Consider the following 22,486-nt stretch of genomic DNA (forward strand, 5'->3'; position numbering starts at 1 on the left):
CCCACAGCTGCTCCGCAGAAACTAGCACCCAACAGAACACTGTACACACACTCTATTCTGGACACCGAATATCTGCCTGTTTCCAAGACTCAGCCCATAAGCAACCTGTGCTAACCACCCAATAGCATCTGCTCCACCACCGCCACCAGCCCTTCTTCACAACTGCTTGGAAGAATCCGCTTTCACTTACTTGTTCCCAAGCGCAGGTTGAGCCAGTTGCGAGGGGGGGACCCATACTTGGTTAGGACCGAGTTCATATCCCTGCAGGCTGGAGAGCTGAAGTCCCTGCGGGAGGGAAAGGGGTGAAACAGCTGTCCAGTTAACTGGGGGAGGTTACAGGACCATCAAGGAACGAGGGAGGAGAGATCCGAGCAGATGGAGGCCAAGGGTGAACAGCCACTGGCAACCCAGCTCCCTCTTGGAAGGGAGTCTGCACTGCCACGCTGGGTCCGGCTTGACAAGCAACTGGCCCCGTTCAGGTTCTTCCACCTAGATGAAGAAAGAGCTCGCTTGGCCTCCTCCGATTCATTTCCTTCCAGCTACGAGCCTCCCCTGGGCACTGTATATTTTAGCACCAGCTTCTTGGGGTCGCTCCTTTCATGTGACTTCATTCTGGAGTCCTGCTTCTCCATTAGCTCCAGCTTTCCAGTCTGGGCCTTCCCCCTTCCTGGCAGGCAGCCATCCGCTTCCCCCCAGACGAACTCAGCAGCTCAGCCATCCCTCTGGCTTTACTGTTTGCCAGGTGAAGGCATCTGAAGCAGCCCCGGTCCCATTCCAAGCCAGTTCGCTAGACTTTCCTGATAAAACATTCACCCGCACCCACCCTTGCGCAGAACAACAGCCAGTGAAGCAGAGCCCCTTAGAAAAACCAAAGTCACAGGCCACTGAGCATCACAGAGGCAGCAGGCTTAGTTTCCACAGCAACCAGCTACTCTGAACCAACTAGGAAAGCATCACTGCACCCCTTGTGCCATTCCTTCCCCCACCCCAATCCCCCCATCTCAGATTCAAGGCTTTTTCAGCATCCACATTCAACAGGCATAGATGTCTATTTTTCCTCTCTGGCAATCTTTATGTGCCTGTGTTTGGTTACCCAGTCTCAAATATATACATTTGGGGGGGGGGGGAGGAAAGACCCTCACACGCACGCACAACCCTTAGCTTCCTCAGATTGACATTTTGCATGCAATTTTCTCCCCCTCGATGCACAGATGGCCTCCATATTTGTTTTAGCCACTGTTCAGGGTGGATTGTCAGCCAAAGCTTTTCCTGCGCTGTCAGACTCAGCCATATGGGGAGAATTAAGAACAGATTAAGCTACAGTTTTAACTCTTTCAATGACAGAAGGCATGGTGTCTACAGGCCCGGCCAGTGAGAGTGCCCCACTGCCATCAGGTCTCCCCAAATACCCGTGCTCAATTTGCACTAGCCTGCTCTTCTGTCAGGAACAGTTAGCAGGGGGAGCAGTGACTTTTCAAGCATATAGATCAGGGGTGCCCAAACCCCAGCCCTGGGGCCACTTGCAGCCCTCGAGGCCTCTCAATGCGGCCCTCAGGGAGCCCCAGGCCAGCCTTGCTTTGTGCAAGGCCTTTTCTAGGCCTTGAGCTATCGCAAGACCTTCATTTATTCATATAAGTTCATCTTTAATATATTCATTTATGTAAACTTATGTAAATTTATTCAGATTTTAAATGTAAATTAATTCTTTTTTTTTGCAGTGTCAGAGAGACGATGTGGCCCTCCTGCCAAAAACTTTGGACACCCTTGATATAGATAAAAGCGTTTGAGGTCTTTTTGGAATACTTCTGTTCCGGAATGGGCGGAGAGGCAAACAACAGGTCAGGAGGATTCAAAGGACTTCTGAAAAGAAAAACTTTTATTTGTTTTGCAAAATGGGACCACCATAAAGAGGTGATGGACCCTGAAAGGTTACAATGATGCAGGTTTTATAGAGCATTCTGAATAGAGGAGGGGCACAAAAGAGCACAGAGAAAGAGGGGTAAACATCCTTGGAAAATTACCAAGTAATCTGGCAGAGAGCAAGATCAGCATTCTTATCAGTTTGGAATGCTCCGTTAGGAAGCACGGCACAATGCTCATCGACAGTTTATTTACATACGAGGTGCCCATAATTGAAGGTTTGGTAATCAATTACACCACTTTACCCTAGTCCTTTCAGGGTCTCACATCCTTGGTCTGTTTATTGCCATCTGTCCATCCTCATCTGTCCATCCATCTTGTTTAGCCAGCTTGTTTCTGAGAAGGATGGTAGATGCTGACTGGTAGCATTCCTGAACAAGGGTCAGAGAGAGGCTTAAGCCAGAGAAGCTGGGCTTTGAAGCCAGGCACTGTGGATATCTTGGTATTGTGAGCTGGGCATTTTGGGAACACTTCAGAGCTGCTTTGAGGTGTCCACTTGTAAACCTAAGCTTCAGAAGAAGAGTTCTTCCACACCAGGGGAGGTCAAAGCCTAAGGTTACCTGTAGAATACACAGCCAGAGCCGCAGCAAAGATTTCCCCAGTTGAATCTCACCTCTGTCATGAAACCAGTTGGTAGTCTTTGGCAAGTCACTCTCTTTTAGGCTCAAGTTTCCCCCAGTGGCAGCATGTTGCTCACCTTACAGGGCTGTTGTGGAGATGATCCAATACACACACAGCTCTTTGCACTCAGGAAAAAAAAAGGCACTGGACAAATGAGATAGATCAGTGTTTCTCAAACTGTGGGTTGGGACTCACTAGGTGGGTTGCGAAACAATTTCAGGTGAGTTCTCATTCAATATTTTATTTTTAATATATTAAACTTGATGCTCCCATGGTATGTGACTGCATTTGGGGAAATGTTACAGACCTGTACTTTTAACACACTACTATGTATAATCTTTTAGCAATGATAGTAAGTGGGACTTACTCCTGAGTAAGATTGCCGCCTAGGATTGTTAAAAATGGTCCTGCTTGATGATGGCACTTCCGGTCATGACATCACTTCCGGTGGGTCCTGACAGATTCGCATTCTAAAAAATGGGTCCTGGTGCTAAAAATGTGAGAACCACTGAGATAGATGGTCATTAACCCGGTTAGCCTTCTGGGAGTTATATGGTTCATATGGTGAAGTGCCTTTTGCAAACGCAAGAGTAGTGCAGTGCAGCAGACTGGACTAAAACCAGGAGATTTGGGTTCAAGACCACATTCAATTCATGGGGCCACCCTGGCCCTGCCACTACCATTTAACATATTGTACCTAACAGGCCCATTGCTACCACTTGTTAGTCCCCTTACTGCCCCTAATCCTTACAACTACATAAGGGCAGGAAGTGGGCCAAGAATGAACATCTGGTTGATTTGTCATCAAGCAGGAAAAATTTAATACTCCCATATGACCAAATCATTTAGTATACAGTAAGTTTAAAAATTTATGCAAAATAAAGAACCCACATAACCCTCCCAAGTAGTTGCTGATCTGTTTAAAAAATTTCCCAAACATCCTAAAGGCTGTAATCCTGTCCACACTTACCCTGGAGTAAGCCCCATTGACTATCACTGTTAAGCACATATATATAGTAGCCTGTTAAAAGTATGAATCTTTAACATTTCCCCAAATGCAGTCACATACCAGGGTAGTATCAAGTGCAATATATTAAAAATATAATACACATTGAAATGAATGGGGACCCACCAGAAATTGGCTTGCAACCCACAGTTTGAGAAACATTGCTGTATAATAATTATGAATGCCACCCTTGAGAATCATTGGGATAAAAATAAAATGAGCCTTGTATTCTCATGTGTTGGCATGTCAAGGTGTGCACCTAGAGAAGTAACCCATTTAAAGCGACTTATTCTGGAAGACTAATGACCAGTTTTCTCAGGATTCCCAAATTTGGAATGGCAGCAAAGAAAAAATTAATACTGGTGACACTTTTGAGCCTAATGTGTTAAGTGAACTGACATTCTGCTCCAAAGTGAAGTGCCCACATGTTCCTAAAACTGACTAACGAACAGCTGTTGTCATATGGAGCTACATCTTGTGGCTTGTCTCCAGCTGCATGCCACTGCACTCACACATACACTTCGTAGCTAGGATTTAGGATTTGAACTCTGCAGGCAAGAGTCGCAGGGCTTTAAGTCCAGCTGAGTCAGGGAGCTGGAAGTCAATCCGCACAATTGGCACCCAGCCATGTTTAACCCATGAAGCTGAGGGGATTTGGGTAGTGTATGAGGCAGCTTGAACAGGACAGTCAAGCTTCCTGCCAAAGGAACTAAGACTGAAACAACTCCCCCCCCCCAACAGAAGCCAAAAAACCCTTCGCACTCATTTTCAAACAGCTCTGAGCTGCTTCGGCTTTCAGGGTTATCTAGTCTCGTGGCACCTCCATAGGGATCTTGCTCCCCCTACAGGCAGGAGTTGCAGGAACCACAAACCTGTATGCAAATCAGACATTTTTCTCTCTCCCTTTCTCCCCGTCCCAAAATTAGATTTAGCAGAATGGACAATACAAGACTTTGCAGACTCAAAAGCCAGAGTGATGCACACACAGAACCCCCAAGGGTCATGAAGAAGCAGCCCCATTTTGACGATGCTAAGAGGACACGCTATTTTTAGTAAACCAGACACCAAAAGCCTCAAAGAATCCAGTACCAAAATGTTTAATCTGAAAGACATAAAAAACCATACACACAATACAAGACAGACATGGGGGTAACTCAGGACAACGTCAGTCGCAACACACAATCCGTCACCAATGGCAGCTCTCCTGAGAATGTGCTGGGCTCAACAAGCCCTTGCGGAAGAGGTCTGCAAAAAGGAGCTCACGGCCGATTATGCTCTCTCCTCTTCAGATGCTTTTTCAGCTTCAGTTTCCCAGCACCTGAAACATCATAGTTGTACTCCGATGTGACATACGGCATCTCCCCTTCAATCCCCAGCTGGAAAGAGGGAAAAAACAAAGTAGCAGCATTAAAAGACTATGCTTCTTCCACCTACACGAGGCAAATGCAATTAAAGAGGTGCATAAAGAGTGTTTTTTTCCCTTTAGACCAAGCTTAACAGGCATATGGGCAAAAATAGGTTAAAGCCTAAGCAGTACGCTGAGGGAGGCAAGAGCAAATATGACAAACTGAAGTTATGGGTGGAGCAGCAGGTGGGTAAGAATGAACCACGAATTGGGGACTCCCTGGTCCAAGTCTCGCCTCTGCCACGACACTCATTAAGCAGCATTAGGTAAATCCCACTCCCATCTGGGCTTCAGTCTTCCCTATCTCCAAAATGGGTATAATACATGCCTTACATGGTGCTGCAAGGATGACATCAAGAAAACACATGAAAGCACTTCACACACTCAGAAGTACTAAGCAAAAGACGATAGCCAAGAATGATTATGCAGAGATTACATCCAACTTTCAGCCCCCAAGGCAGCTCACATAATAAAAACAACAAAAAGAGAAAATCAAAAGCCAAGGGAGTAAATCATCAACATAACCAACTCAGCAGGAAGGGAGAGTAGTTAATAGCAGAACGCCTGGCAAAGAGTAAAGCCTTGGTCAGGTGTCCACAAACCCTAAGAAAGGGAGGTCCACAACCCAGGATCACAAAGGCCTAATATTACATTACCCTGCCCCCCCCCCAAGACAGACCAGAGCCTCAGCCAAAGGACAGAAGAGATGGGGCCAGAGAGTCTGAGGGATCAAGTCATTAAAGGTGTTAAAAATCAAACCCAAATGATCAAGAGTGCCCTTGAAAAGCCTTTGGAAGCTGCAGCCAATAAGGAACAACACTGCCAGTTGTTACCAGAAACTTGGCATCAAAGTGTGCACCTCTGGTCTTGCAGATCAAAACAATCATTTGTTTTGGGGCCCAATTCAACGTGCTGGTTATCACCTAAGCCGCTAACCCAGGGGTTCCCAAACTGCGTGCTGCAGCGAGCTCACAGAGACACCACAGGATGTCCCCAGCAGCCTCTTCTTACCAGTTCTCTTGGGTGCTGCCATCTTGAATCATGCAAGATGTGATTCAAGATGATGGTGCCTGGGAAAGCCAGGTGATGACAGTGGTGCCGCAGGGTTGCATGACTGCAGTAAGTTTGAAAATGACTGCCCTAACTGGCCTGGGTCCACGATACTTGAAGAACTGCCCCTCCCCACACAAGAGGTCACCCAGAGAAGCCCTGCTCCAGGTTCTGCCATGGTTTGAAGCACCAAGGAACAATTGACACAATCAGGTTAGGAAGCTGCTTTCCCTGGCAGGCCTGACCAGCCGCCTCCTCCTCTCTTTGTCAGGAGAATGGACAGACCATGTGGCTCAGCTTGAAGCTTTTTCTGGACTTATCCAATCAGCAGCGCGAGGATTCTGCTTCAACTGTTTATTTGGTCTTAAACTATTTTTGTTAACCTAGTGGTCTCAGTGTTTGTTTATTTGCTGCTTATTTGTGTTTCTATTAAAGATTTGTACACTCCTTGGAATATTTTTGTAAGAAAGACAGCACAGAAATTGAAAAACTAAAAATGGACAACAACAAAAACTAACGGGGAAAAATATTCTGTGTCCAGGCAGCTGAAAGAGCCCAATACTGCAAACTCTATTAGTTTTGCAGATTTAAAATTATTTATTATTTATTTATTCAATTTGTAACTCACCTTTCTCCCCTGAGGGCACCAAGGCAGCTAACAGCAATTAATATAAATGAAATATACATTAAATTCATTTTAAATATATGCATGTGTGCTTTTTCTAGTCACAGAAGGGCAATGAGGCACATGCATCACTGAAGCCTCCATCCCTGGTTCCATCTGAAAATCTCAGTTCACCATCCAGATTTCAGCAGGTATTTTTGAAACTCTCTTTGTTGGCTTAAGGACTAGAAACTTGAGTGTTTTTTAAAATGAAAGCAGATTTCCCATTCTGTTTTTTTCCTCCAATGCTCCCACAGAGGTATACACAAACAGAGCTCTGCATCTATCCAATGCATTTGAATCACCTGCCTCTGCGCAAAGAGCTTGAGGTGGCTTACATGGAGTTACATCCAATTTACATCACAAACATCCTTATGTTTTCTCTCTCTCTCACACACACACACACGCTGCGTAACATTCAGCAGTCCAATTCCACTAAGAGGATGTGAGCTGCTCAGTTGATTGCACCAACTGGGTGGTATTCAGAAACCCACAATGGGCAACAAAGGATTTGAGTCTGACTTATCCAATATGCAGCTCCCAGCCCCTCTTAGTGGCTCAAGCTCTGTGAAATCCAAGAGGCCAAGGCTGCAATCCTATACACACTTTCCTGGAAGTAAGACCTATTGAACACAATGGAACTTACTTCTGAGCAGACATGCATAGACTTGTGCCCTAAGTAAATGACAGCCCTGAGGATACCCTCCAGCTCATCCAAATTATCCTTACTTGGTTTAGGAAGACACAATTTGGGATGGGAATGTTTCCAATCAGTAAACAATTCACTTGTCGCAGGTTCTCTGGAGCTACTGGGGTTAGAACATAGTAAAGCTTCTTCTCCATGTCCACCCCTCGAACAATTCCTGCAATAAAATGGGACATGTAAAAAAAATCTGTTTTGGCCTCCTGAACTGTTTACCAAGGCAGCACAATTAAAGTCTGGCTGGACATTTTAGCAAATGTTTGCTGATTCCTAGACTTCGGCGCTAAGGGAAAACAATAGCTTAAGGCATCCGGAGCAATATCAGAAAGACTGGATGAGTAGAGAACAGCAGCCCATCAAATTGCCCAGGCCTGGACAATTTGCATGGCATGACATACAACCACCCATCCAGTCTGGAGTAAGGAGTCAGTCTGGCATTACAGTGTAGCATCCCCCACCACCCTCGCTCAGGGGAGGGTAAGCATCGGTGGTGAAAAGGAGAGGGGCTTCTTCACACAGCACACAGGCAGTCAATGGAATGCACTGCCACAAAACCACAGTCACCTGGCCTGGATGGCTTGAAAAGGCAGGGTTAACTATGGCCTGGCTCAGCAGCAGCCTGCCTCTGCTAACTGGGCAAAGTGTTCCCTTTTAAAGTGGTGTTCTCTTATATTTAGCAGGACAGACCAACTGTCTCTCTTCACCCCAGCATGGCGTCATTTTCTGTGACTACTACTGGTGTCTCTTCTGCATCTTTTTTAGAACGTGAGCCCTTTAGGGAATCATTTCTTGATTTGTTTAGCTACATAATCCGTTGTGAACTGTGAGCTTGGCTCTTAAAAAAAACAAGAGTTAAGGAAAACATTTTAATACAGCTCAGAAGTTAAATACCATGGCCACACCACATCTCCATGCAATCTCCATCTGAACTGAGAGAATTGTCATGTTGTGGGACAAGCTGTGTGTGTGCGTGCACTGTCATGCAGAAAAAGCAGCCTGATGTCTGCTTTGTCCTGCCTCCCAGGTGATAGTAGTCCCAAGTCTTGTTTTTTTAAACAGCCAAGCAGTACTTAGTTTCAGAATAGCCCTCCTACATTTTGTTGAATAGTGGTATACACGTATTCTTAATAATAATAATCGTAGCTGCAGGAGAGAATGCCTCTCTCTCTCCTGCCTGTGGGCTTCGCAGAGCAGCTGGTGGGCCACTGTGAAAAACAGGCTGTTGAACTAGATGATGCTGGACCTGACGCAATAGGGCTTTTCTTATGTCCATATGAGAACCAGCTCTGGTAGGCTATTATATCATTCACAGTGTGACTTGCTACCTATATGCTTTTACTTCTGAACTTTTCCCTGCCGTAAAGACACTAGCTATGCACCAGGATTCATAAGAACGCAAGAACAGCTCCACTGGATCAGGCCATAGGCCCATCTAGTCCAGTTTCCTGTATCTCACAGCAGCCCACCAAATGCCCCAGGGAGCACACCAGATAACAAGAAACCTGTATCCTGGTGCCCTCCCTTGCATCTGGCATTCTGACATAGCCCATTTCTAAAATCAGGAGGTTGCACATACACATCATGGTTTGTAACCCGTAATTGATTTTCCCTTCAGAAACTTGTCCAATCCCCTTTTAAAGGCGTCCAGGCCAGACGCCATCACCACATCCCGCGGTAAGGAGTTCTACAGACCAACCACACACTGAGTAAAGAAATGTTTTCTTTTGTCTGTCCTAACTCTCCCAACACTCAATTTTAGTGGATGTCCCCTGGTTCTGGTGTTATGTGAGAATGAACACAAAGTCAGAATGAAGCCATAAGGTTGTACTAGACCTGCAATCTACTTACCAAAGCCTAGGCAATCACAGATTGGAGTCTGTGTTAGTAATATTGGCCTATTGTCTTTACAATGGACCTCATCCAGTATCCGACAGAGGCCAACCCAGCTGGCATTGACAGAATACAAGATGTGGGCAGGAGCAACATCTGCATGGATAACCTTGAGGGCTACAGCATTGAAGGGCACCTAGGAAAGAAGACAGGCAAGAGCATAAACTCCATTCTAAATTCATCACAGCTGCAGACACACACTATTGATATCCATTTGGCCCAAAAGTCGAGAATGGGATGTTCACTTTACAGGATACTTCTGGCTGCCAAACACTGGGGACAAAGAGAACTATCTGAGGCAGAAGGCAAGCAATGGTTGGTAGTGAAGCTCATGCTCTGAATGTAGATGTCAGGTTCAATCCTCATGCACCTCCTCTTTTAAAAGTTCAAAGGATCTGGGGTATTTGGACAGGGTCCTGGAGAGTACCTGGCAGACAGAGGGCTGGATAGATTAAGCCATTACTGCCCAATGTTGCATATATACAACAAGACTAAACATGTACACTTGTGGGCCGGCAGCCTGACTCTATCTGATACACCTATAAATTCTCTGTTCAGGGATACAGGAAGATCTGCACCATGATGGATTTAAAGTGTCCTTGTTATTACAGACCAACCCCAAAGTGATGTCTGAGAGAAGCCGCCACCCATTTACCTGATAAGGCAACAGGCTGTGCAAAGGGAGCACCGATTCCACATCTGGGGGCTGCAGCTGGCCCAGGTAACCCAAGATGGCCATGTCCCGTAGGACACTGCTGTGGGTCCGCCTGGAAGAGCAACACAAGACATATCAGAGATTGACTGGAATTTGCACTGCAGGGCTATGCTGTGGGCAGACTTTAGGGATGCACACAATCACCAAGCATCAGAAGGTCTCTCCCCATTTTAATGGCAAGCAGCCATTCACCCCATTAACCCAGACCTGCCAATACTCCACTGCTTTAGCTTGTACAGCAAGTACACCAGTTTGCTGGGTGGTTTTTTCACCTCCCTGTTCAGGCTGCCCACACGCCAAAAATGACTTAATACGAGGCCATTAAATATTTTGTGTGCCGAAACTTTTGTGAACTTCTTTGCAAGGTCCAACTCAGCATCAGCATCATCCTGATTCTGCACAGGGCCTCCATCTTGAATCATAGCGCTTTGGGACACTGATGGGCAGTTACGATTTCTGCTTTCTGCATGTGCTATGGCTTGCTAAACACCATATATCTTAATAGGAATAAATCATGGAATGTTATAAATATCAAAGGCATGGTCCAAAAAATCACAAAACAGACAAGAAGAAATGTAGGGGGAGGGTCAAGGTTGCCTGCTGAATAGGGGAGACAAAATAGGGAGTAATGGAAGTACAAAGCAGAACTGAGGCAGTCCAACAGAACCTTTTGCTTTTAAGGGGAATGACAGGAACAGCCTCTTCCTGTTCCTTTGTCCCCATGCCCCTCAGCTTCACAACTTGGTACCCACCCATCGCCTGCAACCCCTGCTCCTGGGAATTTTGAATGAACACACAGCAGTTGATGCCCTGAATGCGGAGGGAGAAAGTCTCCTTGGCCCCTGCACCACTCCAAGTCCTGCATACTGCCCCTCAGAGTCTTGCTTTTGAGAGGGCCTTTGGCTCTAGTGTGGAGGCCAGCAGTACAACTGATGTACTCAGGAGAAAGCTGAGGCATCTCCTTGAAGTCCTCTGCACTGATCTGGATGATGTGGGTGGGAGACAGCAGGCGAACGAGGTCGATCAGGAGGAGCAACCCAGCACCTTCAATTACAGGAGAAAATAGAAACTTGTTGGAAGAGGGCAGGAACGGGGGCTGTGTGGACATCTAAGAAGGGAGGTCCACTACATAATCCCCAAATAAAAATAAGGCTACGTTTTCAAAACTCCCCTCCCCAGGTGACAGTACAGAACATTTTGGATTCAATTTCTATTTAAGCATCCTTCAGGAAGTTCTACAAAAGTATGAGTGGCAAACAGAATCAGGCTGGCATATCTAAAGAGCAAATTCACCCCTCACTGCCAGAGGAGTTTTTCTCACTCTCAAACACATCATCACTGATTACATATACTAAACAGTGTCTCTCACCAGCACTGCAACCACCACTGTATAAGCAGTCATTTTCATTTTGGGGTGGTGCAGTTGCCCCCCCCCCAAAGGATTTCTGAGATGTCCCCTTTTCCTATCTGCATTCTAAAACGTTCTTTTTCTCAAAGTTTTTTTAATGCATCTCTTGACACCTATCACAAAATTTTGCATGGAGAATGAAGAGGGTTTCTACAGCAATTCTCATCCAAGAGGTTGTTGCAATGGCAGCGGTCCACAAAGTTGCACAACTGCTTGAGCAGGGATTCTTAACGGGGGAACCAAATGATGGGGGTATGCAACTCTGAACAATTAAAAAAAAATTCTTGTTAGATTACAGTCGATTATTAACTATCACCATTATCAATACAAGTTGATGAGTTCTGTTCCTAGCTAGCCATTGGTAAAGGATATCCAAGCTACTGACATTGTTTGAATACCCAGCAGGGCTGGTGATGATGATGATTTCAACAGTCTAGTGAAGGGGATAAGGGAACATATTGGGCAATCCACTGGGGGTACGTAATTGTAACAAGGTTAAGAAACCCTGTGCTACAGAGACAGATATCACTTTCTCTATGCAGTAACCAGGGCTATGAGGATGATACACAAAACCTCCAACTATGGCTCTGATTTCACCCCAAATTGCTTCTAATTGCATGACTGACTCCATCTCTACAACCTTTCTCAGTAGGAGTTGTGCAGTCAGAATCTGAAGTAATGTTGGATGGAGTTGGAACTGGAAGTTTTGAATACTAACTCCACTGCCCTTATAATAATCACACACAACATCCTTCCACCTGCACAAGACCATTTCTGCTGTCAGAATGTAACCTTACTATTTTAAAACATCAAACTTCTAACTGACTGTGTTCTTCACTGACCTATCTGAAAGGCACAGACTTGGTTCCATACCCCTAGCCTTGTGAGCATCATCATCATCTCAGGCTTGGCCCTAGAGTAACCTCCCTCACAGCCAGGGTAGGCACAGGACAAATCTCTTCTCCCTTCTGGAAATGGGGAGGACTGCCCAAGTACATTCCCAGGATGAGGCTACGGACACTGTACCTCTCACCCATCCCATTGTGTTGATCACCAGAGGGGCATCTCTCTCGTAAGCACTGAACACATATTTCAGTGTGTCGATGTATCTCTCTGTATCCTGCTCACAGTTGGTTTCCCCAAAGTAAGCCATTTTGCGTGGAGTACGCTGGTGAGTGAATGGTGGACCTAGAAAAGTCACAAAAAAGGTGCTAGGTGGAACTGCAGGAATTCAAGAGTCACATTAAATACAGAGCAAATAGGAAAGAATGCTGTGTCCCGTCCCCCCCCCCCACACACACCACAATTGGCTTTTCTCCATGGACTCAACCTGTAGGGGCAAATCACTCATTTTCCTTTTATCCCTTGCAGCTAGTGCTCGAAGAGAACCTCCACTCACTCAGAACAAGGGAACCAAACATTTCATACACTCCTGCCAGCAAGTTCAAGGCACTTACCCAGAAGGGGCTCTGTCACGTTAATTAGGGAAACACAGCCAGGGGGCGTGAACTCTGGCTGCCCCAAATCACATTCCAAGAATTCAATACAGGGAAGGCTAAAAGTGGAAAACACAAAACAGAAATTTTAACAGTATGCCCAAGACCACACCAAAAAAACACCCACCAAAACAAACCTAAAACAAGAGTTTGGTTTCCTGAAGTCAAGACCAGCAGCAGACCTTGAGCAATAAGGAGAGACCCTAAGCTCAAGCTTCTCTCCTTGCTCCATTATCTGAGAGCAAGCATTGCATGCTTGGAACTGTTATGGGCCAAAAAAAAAAAAAAGCCTAAGCAATAGGTTAGCTCCAAAGAAACATGAGCGGAGGCAAAAGTGCTGCAAAAGCTGTTCTCACAAATGTTTGCAAAAGCGTGCACACAGTTCTGCCCTAACTAGGTAGAGGGTCTCTCACCTTTCTTGGATACAACAAGACTGCAAAAAACAAAACACAAGGATAGATGGGCAAACAAAGTTCAAAGTCAAGAGCCCAAGTTGGGACAGGAGAGGTGGTGACAGGCAGCCATGAAACCTAGCCCCAGGGGACTAAATGAGGGGGAGAGACCCTCACAGGTTGTTTGTCATGCTGGTCTTTACAGGTCAGAGAAAAGTCGCTCACCGATTCAGCAAAAGATTAATGAGGTATCTGTTAAAAGTAGACTTCCCAACACTTTTGGAGCCACAAACGAGGATGATGGGGCAGCCTTCATCTTCCTCTAAAAAACAAAGATGGGGCCCAAGTGGGGTGATCCCTCCAAAGTTTCTCTGATCATGTTTATTACTGTTCTACCCCACCTTATCCCTAGTTATTTCAAGACATCTAAACACAATTTTAACAAACATTTCAAAAATTATAGTCAAACATAAATCTTTGAAACAGGAGACAGCAAACTCAAAGCTGACTGCAGGCATCAATTGCGGGTGTGGAGTTCAAGGTCTTCAGCAAATCAGACTGTTTTTCCTTAGTGTTTAATACCCAAGTTGGCAGCGGCTGTGTTGGACGTGTCAGAGCCAAGGCATCACTGCAGAAAAGGCCTGATCCTGGGTTACCACTTGCCTGACTGCTGGGGGCAAGGGTATCTGAAATGGGTGCCTTCCTAGACGATTTCAGGGGATGGGCAGGTTCATAAGGAAACGGGTTCCCCTAAAATCATTCAGGGAGCATGCCTGTTCTCGGGTATGCAAGTATATGTGTACACACACACACACACACACACACACACACACGTGCACACTCTGTAACAATTTACATAGCTTCCATGATAGTGGTTACTACTACAACTTCTTTTTCAACATTGCAGACAAGCCAAGTCAAAGACTCTCCCTTCCAGCTTGGAACCAAAGATGACAGATGGTCTAAGGCAGTGTTTCTCAAACTGTGGGTCGGGACCCACTAGGTGGGTTGCAAGTCAATTTCAGGTGGGTCCCCGTTCATTTCAATATTTTATTTTTAATATATTAGACTGGATACTACCACAGTATGTGACTGCATTTGGGGAAATGTTACAGACCTGTACTTTTAACAAACTACTATGTATATTCTTTTAACAATGACAGTCAATGCAACTTACTCCTGGGTAAGTGTGGGTAGGATTGCAGCCTAGGAGTGTTAGAAATGGTCCTGTTTGATGATATCACTTCTGGTGGGTCCTGACAGATTTTCGTTCTAAAAAGTGGGTCCCGGTGCTAAATGCGTGAGAACCACTGGTCTAAGGAAAATCTGCTGCGGACAAAATGCTGCTGCACTGACATCAGTAGCTTTTCAAGAACCTAACAAAATGAGTTCTGCTGTACTTGGGCAATGACTAAAGTTGGCACAATTGTTGGCAACTCACCTTGGCATGCCTGGACAACTTTTTCTATGGCTGAGAGCATGCTGTGTGATATCTCCAGGCTTGCCCCTCGTTCCAGCTTCCCAATGCCAGTAGAAGCCAATGCTGCATCTTCTGGGGTGAAAGAAGGAACCTTTTGCCTCTAGGGATGAAAAAGCATTTTTTCCTCTGAAGAAGGGTTCACAGCAAAAAAGGGGAAGGGGAGAGAAGCAAAGCCACTGAGGGGATGACTACCAGAGAATGCCTGCTAACACCTTGTGGACCATAAGGTGGGAAATCAATTGAGAAATGAGAAAGCATCAGCACCTTCCACCTCCAAACTGTGACAAAAAAGCATAATAGTTTTAAGTACCAAGACCAAAAGGCACCAAACGTCAATGACAAACATAGAAGCGAGCGCACAAGCTTCACTAAGTTGAAATACAGTACAGGTTCAGCCTATTTATACACAGATTTTTTATACACAGATTTGACTCAACACAAATGGCCCCTGCAAATGAGAAGGAAAGTGCTGATCCCTGGAAAAGGGGAAAATGCACCCCTTTAAAATCAGTTTAAAAAATTGAACAGTCCTTTAACAATAGCCTCCTTAACGAGAGAGAGAGAGAGAGAGAGAGCATGCAGCTGGCTGACAATCCATCAATCCTTCTCTCTCCAGTGGACCCCCCTGAGCACATGAAAGAAAGGTGATCATTTTGCATTGGTGAAGGGAGGGGCTGAGTGAAGCTTTCTAAGCTCTTGGAGGAGGACTGGTTGATGGACTGTCTTCTTAATGACTCTTATCTTAGAGTCAAAAGGTCAGCAAGGCTGTTTTTAAATCACCTGAGCAAAGAAACTTTGTTTTTTAAATGGATTTGTTATAGTGCGTTTTTTTTTTGCCATCCACGTGAGTGCTTGGAATGGAACTCACGCGAATAATTAGTCTCAACCTGTACATGCAATTTGAAGCAGAAATATTTGCACAGAAATGGCACCCCAGCACTTGGCCTCAGAGTACAGCAAAACCACCTGAAATCAGCTTTCACAGCCTTGAAGTTATCAGGGGCTGAATAAGCAAAGATGGAACTCACCTTCGCTCTGAAAATGTGGGAGAAACTGGAATGGCTGAGGATGAGCCGTGTCATTGGAGTGTCCAGGTGTTCCAACAAGATAACAGAACATTGGGGAATAAAGTTCTTTATCAGTCTGCACCGGACATCTGAAAATCACAAGTCACATCAAAAAGGGATGCAAGAGAAAGCAATTTGTGCAGATACACAATCCCTTCTTGGCCCTCACTATCTATGGCTCTGACCCTAGCATGAGCAACTTCAGCTAGCCACAGCTCTGCTGGGCCACACACAGGAGTTCTGTCCACAAGCTACCTTCCACAGCATACCCACACACCCATCCCTATTTGATCCCCACAGCGCCCTGTGAAGTCAACTAGGCTTCACAATTCAATCCCTGACTAGCCTGTGCATACAGGACACAGCCGCACCCCTCAGCATTTTCTTCAGGATACAGCCATTCCTGAGAAAAGCAATTGCATTTACCTTGTGGTACCTGGTGTGCCTTGAGGATGGACTTCACCTCTGTCCTTATTTCTTTCCTGGATTTTTCTGGCTCCTTGTAGGCGACTGCTTCAATGGTGAGGGCACAGTGGGAGTGGGGGGAAAAGAGGCTGTAGGGGGGCTGATCTTGGTCAATGATGAAACCAAACACCTGCACGGAGCCATATAGGCATGTCAAGGAACATTTGCCAGTAAACGTCAGCGTCTGTAGTAGGAGACAAGTAGAGAGGGATGAGCATGGAATAACGCTGCAAGAGAGTGACAGCAGAAGGTCTGGATCTGGCTTGCCCTTCACCCCCTGACAAAAGGTAGCAGTCTTTGGGCAAGAGGTAGTTGGGAGTACATGAGTGGGTATTTCTAGCAGGAAGGGGTAAAGCTCCCTGAAGTTGTTCCTTCTCTGGCCACTGGGGAAGGGCAGGCTGGTCTACCTCTTGCCATCCTGTTCTTGCCCTCTAGGGTTTTGTATAATCCCCTTTTAAATAGATCCAAGCTAATGGCCATTAGGATATTCTGCAGTGGTGAATTACATAACACAGACTGCTATCCTATACATATATTCCTGAGTAAGTCCCACTGAATTCAATAGAGTTTACTTCCAAGTAGACACATAAGATTACACTATTAATTAGGCCCTTCTTTTTGTCCGTCCTCCAGCTCCACTGACCAGTTTCATTGGAAGACCCCTCCCTGGTTTTAGTGTTTGCAAGAGGTAAAAAACTCATTTCTATCCACCAGACATCATGTCATCTTAAACCAAATTCCACACCCTTAAACTGCTTTTTTTCTAACCAAAGGATGCCCAAAAGCCATAGCCTTTCTGTACAAGGAAGGAGCACCAGCCCTCTTGATGACTTTGATTGATCTTTCCTGCACCTTTTCCAATGCTATAAGATCCACCAGATCCTTCTTGAGATGTGGAGGTCAGAATTGGACACAGTATTCCAGAAGTCTGAAGTCAGAAGTCTGCCACAGGCGAGATCATCCAGGATCGGACGCAGCAGATGGAACGCTGGGTGCAGCACTACTCTGAGCTGTATTCCAGAGAAAATGTAGTCACTGAAGAAGCGCTGAACAACATTGAGTGCCTGCCTGTGCTGGAGGAGCTTGACAGTGAACCAACCCTAGAAGAACTTAACGTGGCCCTGGACTCCCTCACCTCTGGCAAGGTACCTGGGAAAGACAGCATCCCTGCTGAAGTCCTAAAGTGCTGCAAAGAGATCATCGTCACTGAGCTTCATGAAATCCTCTGTCTCTGCTGGAGAGAAGGTGGAGTACCTCAAGACATGAGGGATGCAAACATCATCACGCTGTACAAGAACAAAGGCGACAAGGGTGACTGCAACAACTACCGTGGCATCTCTCTCCTTAGCGTTGTAGGAAAGTTGTTTGCCCGAGTTGCACTAAAGAGGCTCCAGGTACTTGCAGAGAGCGTTTATCCAGAATCACAGTGCTGATTCCGAGCCAACAGGTCCACCACTGATATGGTATTCTCCCTTAGACAACTGCAGGAGAAACGCAGGGAACAACGACAGCCACTCTTTATAGCCTTCATAGATCTCATGAAGGTCTTCAACCTGGTCAGCAGGGATAGCCTCTTCAAGATTCTCCCCAAGACTGGATGTCCACCCAGGCTCCTTAGCATCATCAGACCCTTCCACAAGGACATGAAGGGCACTGTTGTCTTCAATGGCTCCACATCAGACCCCTTTGACATCCGAAGCGGCGTGAAGCAGGGCTGTGTTCTTGCACCAACCTTGTTTGGGATTTTCTTCGCTGTTCTGCTGAAGCATGCCTTTGGAACTGCAACAGAAGGCATCTATCTCCAGACCAGATCAGATGGAAAGCTCTTCAACCTCTCCAGACTGAGAGCAAAGTCCAAAGTCCAGCTGAAATGTCTGCGTGACTTCCTCTTTGCCGACGATGCAGCTGTCACTACCCACTCTGCCAAAGATCTCCAGCAGCTCATGGATCGTTTTAGCAAGGCCTGCCAAGATTTTGGACTGACGATCAGCCTGAAGAAAACACAGGTCATGGTTCAGGATGTGGACTCACCTCCCTGCATTACAATCTCTGCACACGAACTGGAGGTTGTCCATGACTTTGTGTACCTTGGCTCAACGATCTCCGACACTCTTTCTCTTGATACTGAGCTAAACAAATGCATCGGTAAAGCAGCTACCACATTTTCCAGACTCACAAAGAGAGTCTGGTCCAACAAGAAGCTGACGGAACATACCAAGATCCTGGTCTACAGAGCTTGCGTCCTGAGTACACTTCTGTACTGCAGCAAGTCATGAACTCTTCGCTCACAACAGGAGAGGAAACTGAACGTTTCTACATGTGCTGCCTCTGACGCATTCTCGGCGTCACCTAGCAGGACAAAGTTCCTAACAACACAGTCCTGGAACGTGCTGGAATCCCTAGCATGTATGCACTGCTGAAACAGAGACGCCTGCGCTGGCTCAGTCATGTCATGAGAATGGATGATGGCCGGATCCCAAAGGATCTCCTCTATGGAGAACTCGTGCAAGGAAAGCGCCCTACAGGTAGACCACAGCTGCGATACAAGGACATCTGCAAGAAGGATCTGAAGGCCTTAGGAGTGGACCTCAACAAGTGGGAAACCCTGGCCTCTGAGCGGCCCGCTTGGTGGCAGGCTGTGCAGCATGGCCTTTCCCAGTTTGAAGAGACACTTGGCCAACAGTCTGAGGCAAAGAGGCAAAGAAGGAAGGCCCATAGCCAGGGAGACAGACCAGGGACGGACTGCACTTGCTCCCAGTGTGGAAGGGATTGTCACTCCCGAATTGGCCTTTTCAGTCACACCAGACACTGTTCCAGAACCACCTTTCAGAGCGCGATACCACAGTCTTTCGAGACTGAAGGTTGCCAACAATTCCAGAAGTGGCCACAATCCAGAAGTGGCCACATCCAACATTTGCAGTCCCCTTTCCTCATGACACCAGCATGGAGTCTGCCTTCTGTACTGCTGCCATGTCCTAGGTCAGCATTTCTCAACCAGTGGTACTTGAAGTAGTATCTGGTGGTACGTGCAGGACCCCCATACCTCCACTGCCTGGCAGCAAGCAACTCAACAAAGAGTGGTAGGAGGCTTGGCAGCAGAATGCCAGCATGTGGTTTTTGCATGCTTGAAAAAGCCCTGCCATGCACCCTGAGCTTCATACCAGTGTCTGCTGTGTTGCATCTGGCCACCCAATCTGGAAGTAGCTGGTAATTATATCATTGTCAGTTATTTCTGGTGGTACTTCCGATAGGTGGAACATGCAAAGCGGTATGGCGGAGGACGCACAACGCTGCCCAAAATGGCTCCGTTTTGCTCCCCCCGCCGGGAATGGCTCTGAAGGGAGGGGCCGCTTGCCCGCCTCACTGCCAGCCTGAGTGCTCCGCCCCCCTCCTGCTACGCCACTACTGAGAGGCCACTGTCAATCACCCCAGAAGCCCCTCTCCCTCCCAGGACTTAGGCGCTTAGGCGCAAGCCCCTCATTTGCATATCCCCGAACGTTGGAGGAAAGCCACGCCCAGGCCCGTCCCGCGTGCTGAGAAAACCACGCCCCCTTCTGACACGGCCACGCCCCCTAGCCACTCACCGCCCCCTGAGGTAAAAGCAGCACAGCGCCGCCATCTTTGGCCTCGACTGTTACTCGCGGCTCTTCGGCAGGCGCGGCGGGCACCAGGCCGGCGGCGACGAAGGAATCGGCAAAATCCTTCCAGGAGTCCGGCTCCGGCTCCACCTCCGGCTCTTTAGGGCTCCCGGGTTCTCCCTTCGAGAGGCGCGGGCGCCGCATCACCCGGCCGCGCCGCCGTCGGTGGAAAAACCCAAGCGGGCTCAGCCGGTGTCTCACCTTCATGGTCTCCACAGCGACCGCGAGATCTCGCGAGACTTCGCAGAAAACCCCACGAGAAGTCGGCCCTCCCGCGAGAGGAAGTCGAAGCCAGGCATAGAGAAAGAAGCCTGGAGGAGCTTAGAGCGGCACACGGACTGGACTTCCGGTTCTGCAGTGGGCATGATTCTCCATAGACTTGCAAAGCATAGACTCACCACGAGACAGTAACTTTCGGGTTCTCTTTAGGAGATCATCCCAGCAGCTATTATTATTATTAAGAATATTTATGTACCAATTTTCAACCAAAGTAGTTTTCAAAGTGGTTGACGAAGCAAAATAAATCCAGAAATGATTCCTGCCCCAAATGGCTTACAATCTAAACGGAGATGTGGAAGAGACGCCAACAAAAGCCACTGGATAAGACACCGGTCCAGGGACGTGCAGTGGGTGGGGAGGCAGGTGAGGCAGAGCCTCCCCACCGGAGCCCTTCAAAAAGCGCCACTATCATGGGAGGCACCCAAGCACCCACAACACATGCACGCGTGCAGTGAGTGGGGAGGCAAGTGAGGCAGAGCCTCCCCACCAGAGTCCTTTGTAAAGCAACGCCGCCGTGTGAGGCGCCCAAGCACTCTCAACCCACAAGCACAGAACTTGTGGGTCGTGAGTTTTTGGGCACCTCACATAGGATAGCCAAGAGTTGCCCATCCTCCAGGACTGGCCTGGAGTCTCCAAGAACCAACATCAACCTCTAGGAGACCAGTGAAAGCAATCCTGGAGGTTTGAAGAGGGCATTTCCAGCAAAATGACATCACATAAAACGGGGGGGGGGGGGAAGCACTTCCACAGAAACATGCATAGGACTACACTGCATGTTGGTCAGTCTTTATGGTGCCACTAGAATTGCCAAGTCTTGTTGCAATCATTTTGGAAATGACTGGAAAGCCCCACTGTTGAACAGGGCTTACTCCCAGGTAAACATACAAAGGCTTGCAGCTGATTTCAGTATCAATGTTCATGGACCAAAATCCATATCACCTGATGAGTTTTGGGAGAGTCTTCTTTTTCCCAGAATCCCCCCACCCCCACATGCCTGCAGTTCTCTCATTTTATTTCTTCACTCCTGCCTGATTCAAACACTAAATATCCCTCCCCCCATGTAAAAGCAACAAAAACCTTATGGCACCTTTAAGACTAACCAATTTATTTCAGCATAAGCTTTTGTGAATCACACTCTCAGTTGCTCTTGTTTGGATTGGCTCCTTTGGAATATGGTCAATTCAGGAAGCAAAATGCAATCTCTGTATTGTATTATTTGCTTTCTAGACTTCCAATTTGGATGCTTTATTTATTTATTTTTTAATTTAACAATTTATTTTGACCTGAATAAAGTTCCATGGAAAGGATCCAAGCAAGGAGACAAGGATTGGACCCTATGGAAAGGAACAAATAACAGTACTAAAATTGCCAGGGTACGGGGGCAATGAGCCAAATGAACTGGACTTTCACTCCCTGGATGGGAAAAGAGGCATGGAGAGGAAGCTTGGAGAAGTGAGTTGTGGGCTGAAGCATCTCTGATGCTGTAGCCCACAATTCACCTCCATGCTGCTGCTTCATCTTACTTTTCCAAACTAGGTGAGGAGTAGGCAGACTGAGGTGGGTGTCCCTACCAATATGCTGCCAGGGTGACTACCTCAGTTAGCCTCATGTATAAGCTGGCCTTGATGGAATCCATCCTGGAAGTAACCCCACTGAATACAGTGACACTTCTCTGTGGATCAGGGTGCAAATGAAGTTTCATAGCACAGCTCCTCTGCATTGTTTTGTTTCTGTTGTTAGCAAAAGTGAATCATTTATTTCAATCTTGGAGGGAGGGGTTCATTTTGGACCTTGTAGCCCTGAGGACTAGAATCGTGCTTAAGCCATTTGTTTCCATATATTGCTCCACAGTGCAGAACTGTCACTCAAATGAGTGAAAATGAACTCATTCAAATGAACTCCCTCAAATGAGGAGGCTGGATAGAAGGAGGCTGAAAGGGAAGGTAAAAAGAGTCCAATCTCTCCAGAGTGCATGGAGGCTGCTCGAATCAACAGTAATAGAGGCCCGGCGGAAGTGCATACTGCAAAGGAAGAAGGGCTCCACTAAGTCCAGGAGGGTGCCCACATGGCTAACCAGCCAGATTAGAGAGGCTGTAAAAGGCAAGGAAGCTTCCTTCCGTAAATGGAAGTCTTGCCCTAATGAAGAGAATAAAAAGGAACATAAAGTGTGGCAAAAGAAATGTAAGAAGGTGATACGGGAGGCCGCACAAGACTATGAGGAACGCATGGCCAGCAACATTAAGGGGAATAATAAAAGCTTCTTCAAATATGTTAGAAACCCGCCAGA

At 46.8% G+C, this 22,486-nt stretch overlaps 1 protein-coding gene across 2 annotated transcripts; it reads right to left on the reverse strand.

Annotated features, from left to right (window-relative positions):
* Nucleotides 1–4,628: 4,628 nt before the first annotated feature.
* NOL9 (nucleolar protein 9) lies at nt 4,629–20,184 on the reverse strand. 2 transcript variants are annotated; one of them, XM_066637538.1, is made up of 12 exons: nt 19,867–20,184; nt 16,244–16,466; nt 15,779–15,906; nt 14,712–14,850; nt 13,496–13,592; nt 12,840–12,937; nt 12,409–12,570; nt 10,727–11,018; nt 9,915–10,026; nt 9,218–9,395; nt 7,396–7,529; nt 4,629–4,923 (listed from the first exon to the last, which is right to left on the reverse strand). In XM_066637538.1, exons 1-12 carry the CDS (start codon nt 20,125–20,127, stop codon nt 4,807–4,809), a joined length of 1,941 nt encoding a protein of 646 aa, XP_066493635.1. In that variant the 5' UTR covers nt 20,128–20,184; the 3' UTR covers nt 4,629–4,806. The 2 variants fall into 2 exon arrangements, with proteins under 2 accessions (XP_066493635.1, XP_066493637.1); XM_066637540.1 differs by lacking the exon at nt 19,867–20,184 and adding an exon at nt 19,444–19,585.
* Between the last annotated feature and the right edge of the window lie 2,302 nt (nt 20,185–22,486).

Source organism: Tiliqua scincoides, chromosome 9 (genome assembly GCF_035046505.1).
Source record: "Tiliqua scincoides isolate rTilSci1 chromosome 9, rTilSci1.hap2, whole genome shotgun sequence".
In the NCBI taxonomy this organism is placed as follows: Eukaryota; Metazoa; Chordata; class Lepidosauria; order Squamata; family Scincidae; genus Tiliqua; species Tiliqua scincoides.

Excerpts from the sequence above, each read along its gene's own strand:
- NOL9 (XM_066637538.1), bottom strand. The coding sequence starts at position 20,127 with ATGAAGGTGAGACACCGGCTGAGCCCGCTTGGGTTTTTCCACCGACGG. Across the intron at positions 16,467-19,866 it reads TGCTTTTACCTCAGGGGGCG|ACGCTGACGTTTACTGGCAA; the intron begins GTGAGTGGCTAG and ends CTCCTACTACAG. Across the intron at positions 13,593-14,711 it reads AGTTGTCCAGGCATGCCAAG|AGGAAGATGAAGGCTGCCCC; the intron begins GTGAGTTGCCAA and ends TTTGTTTTTTAG.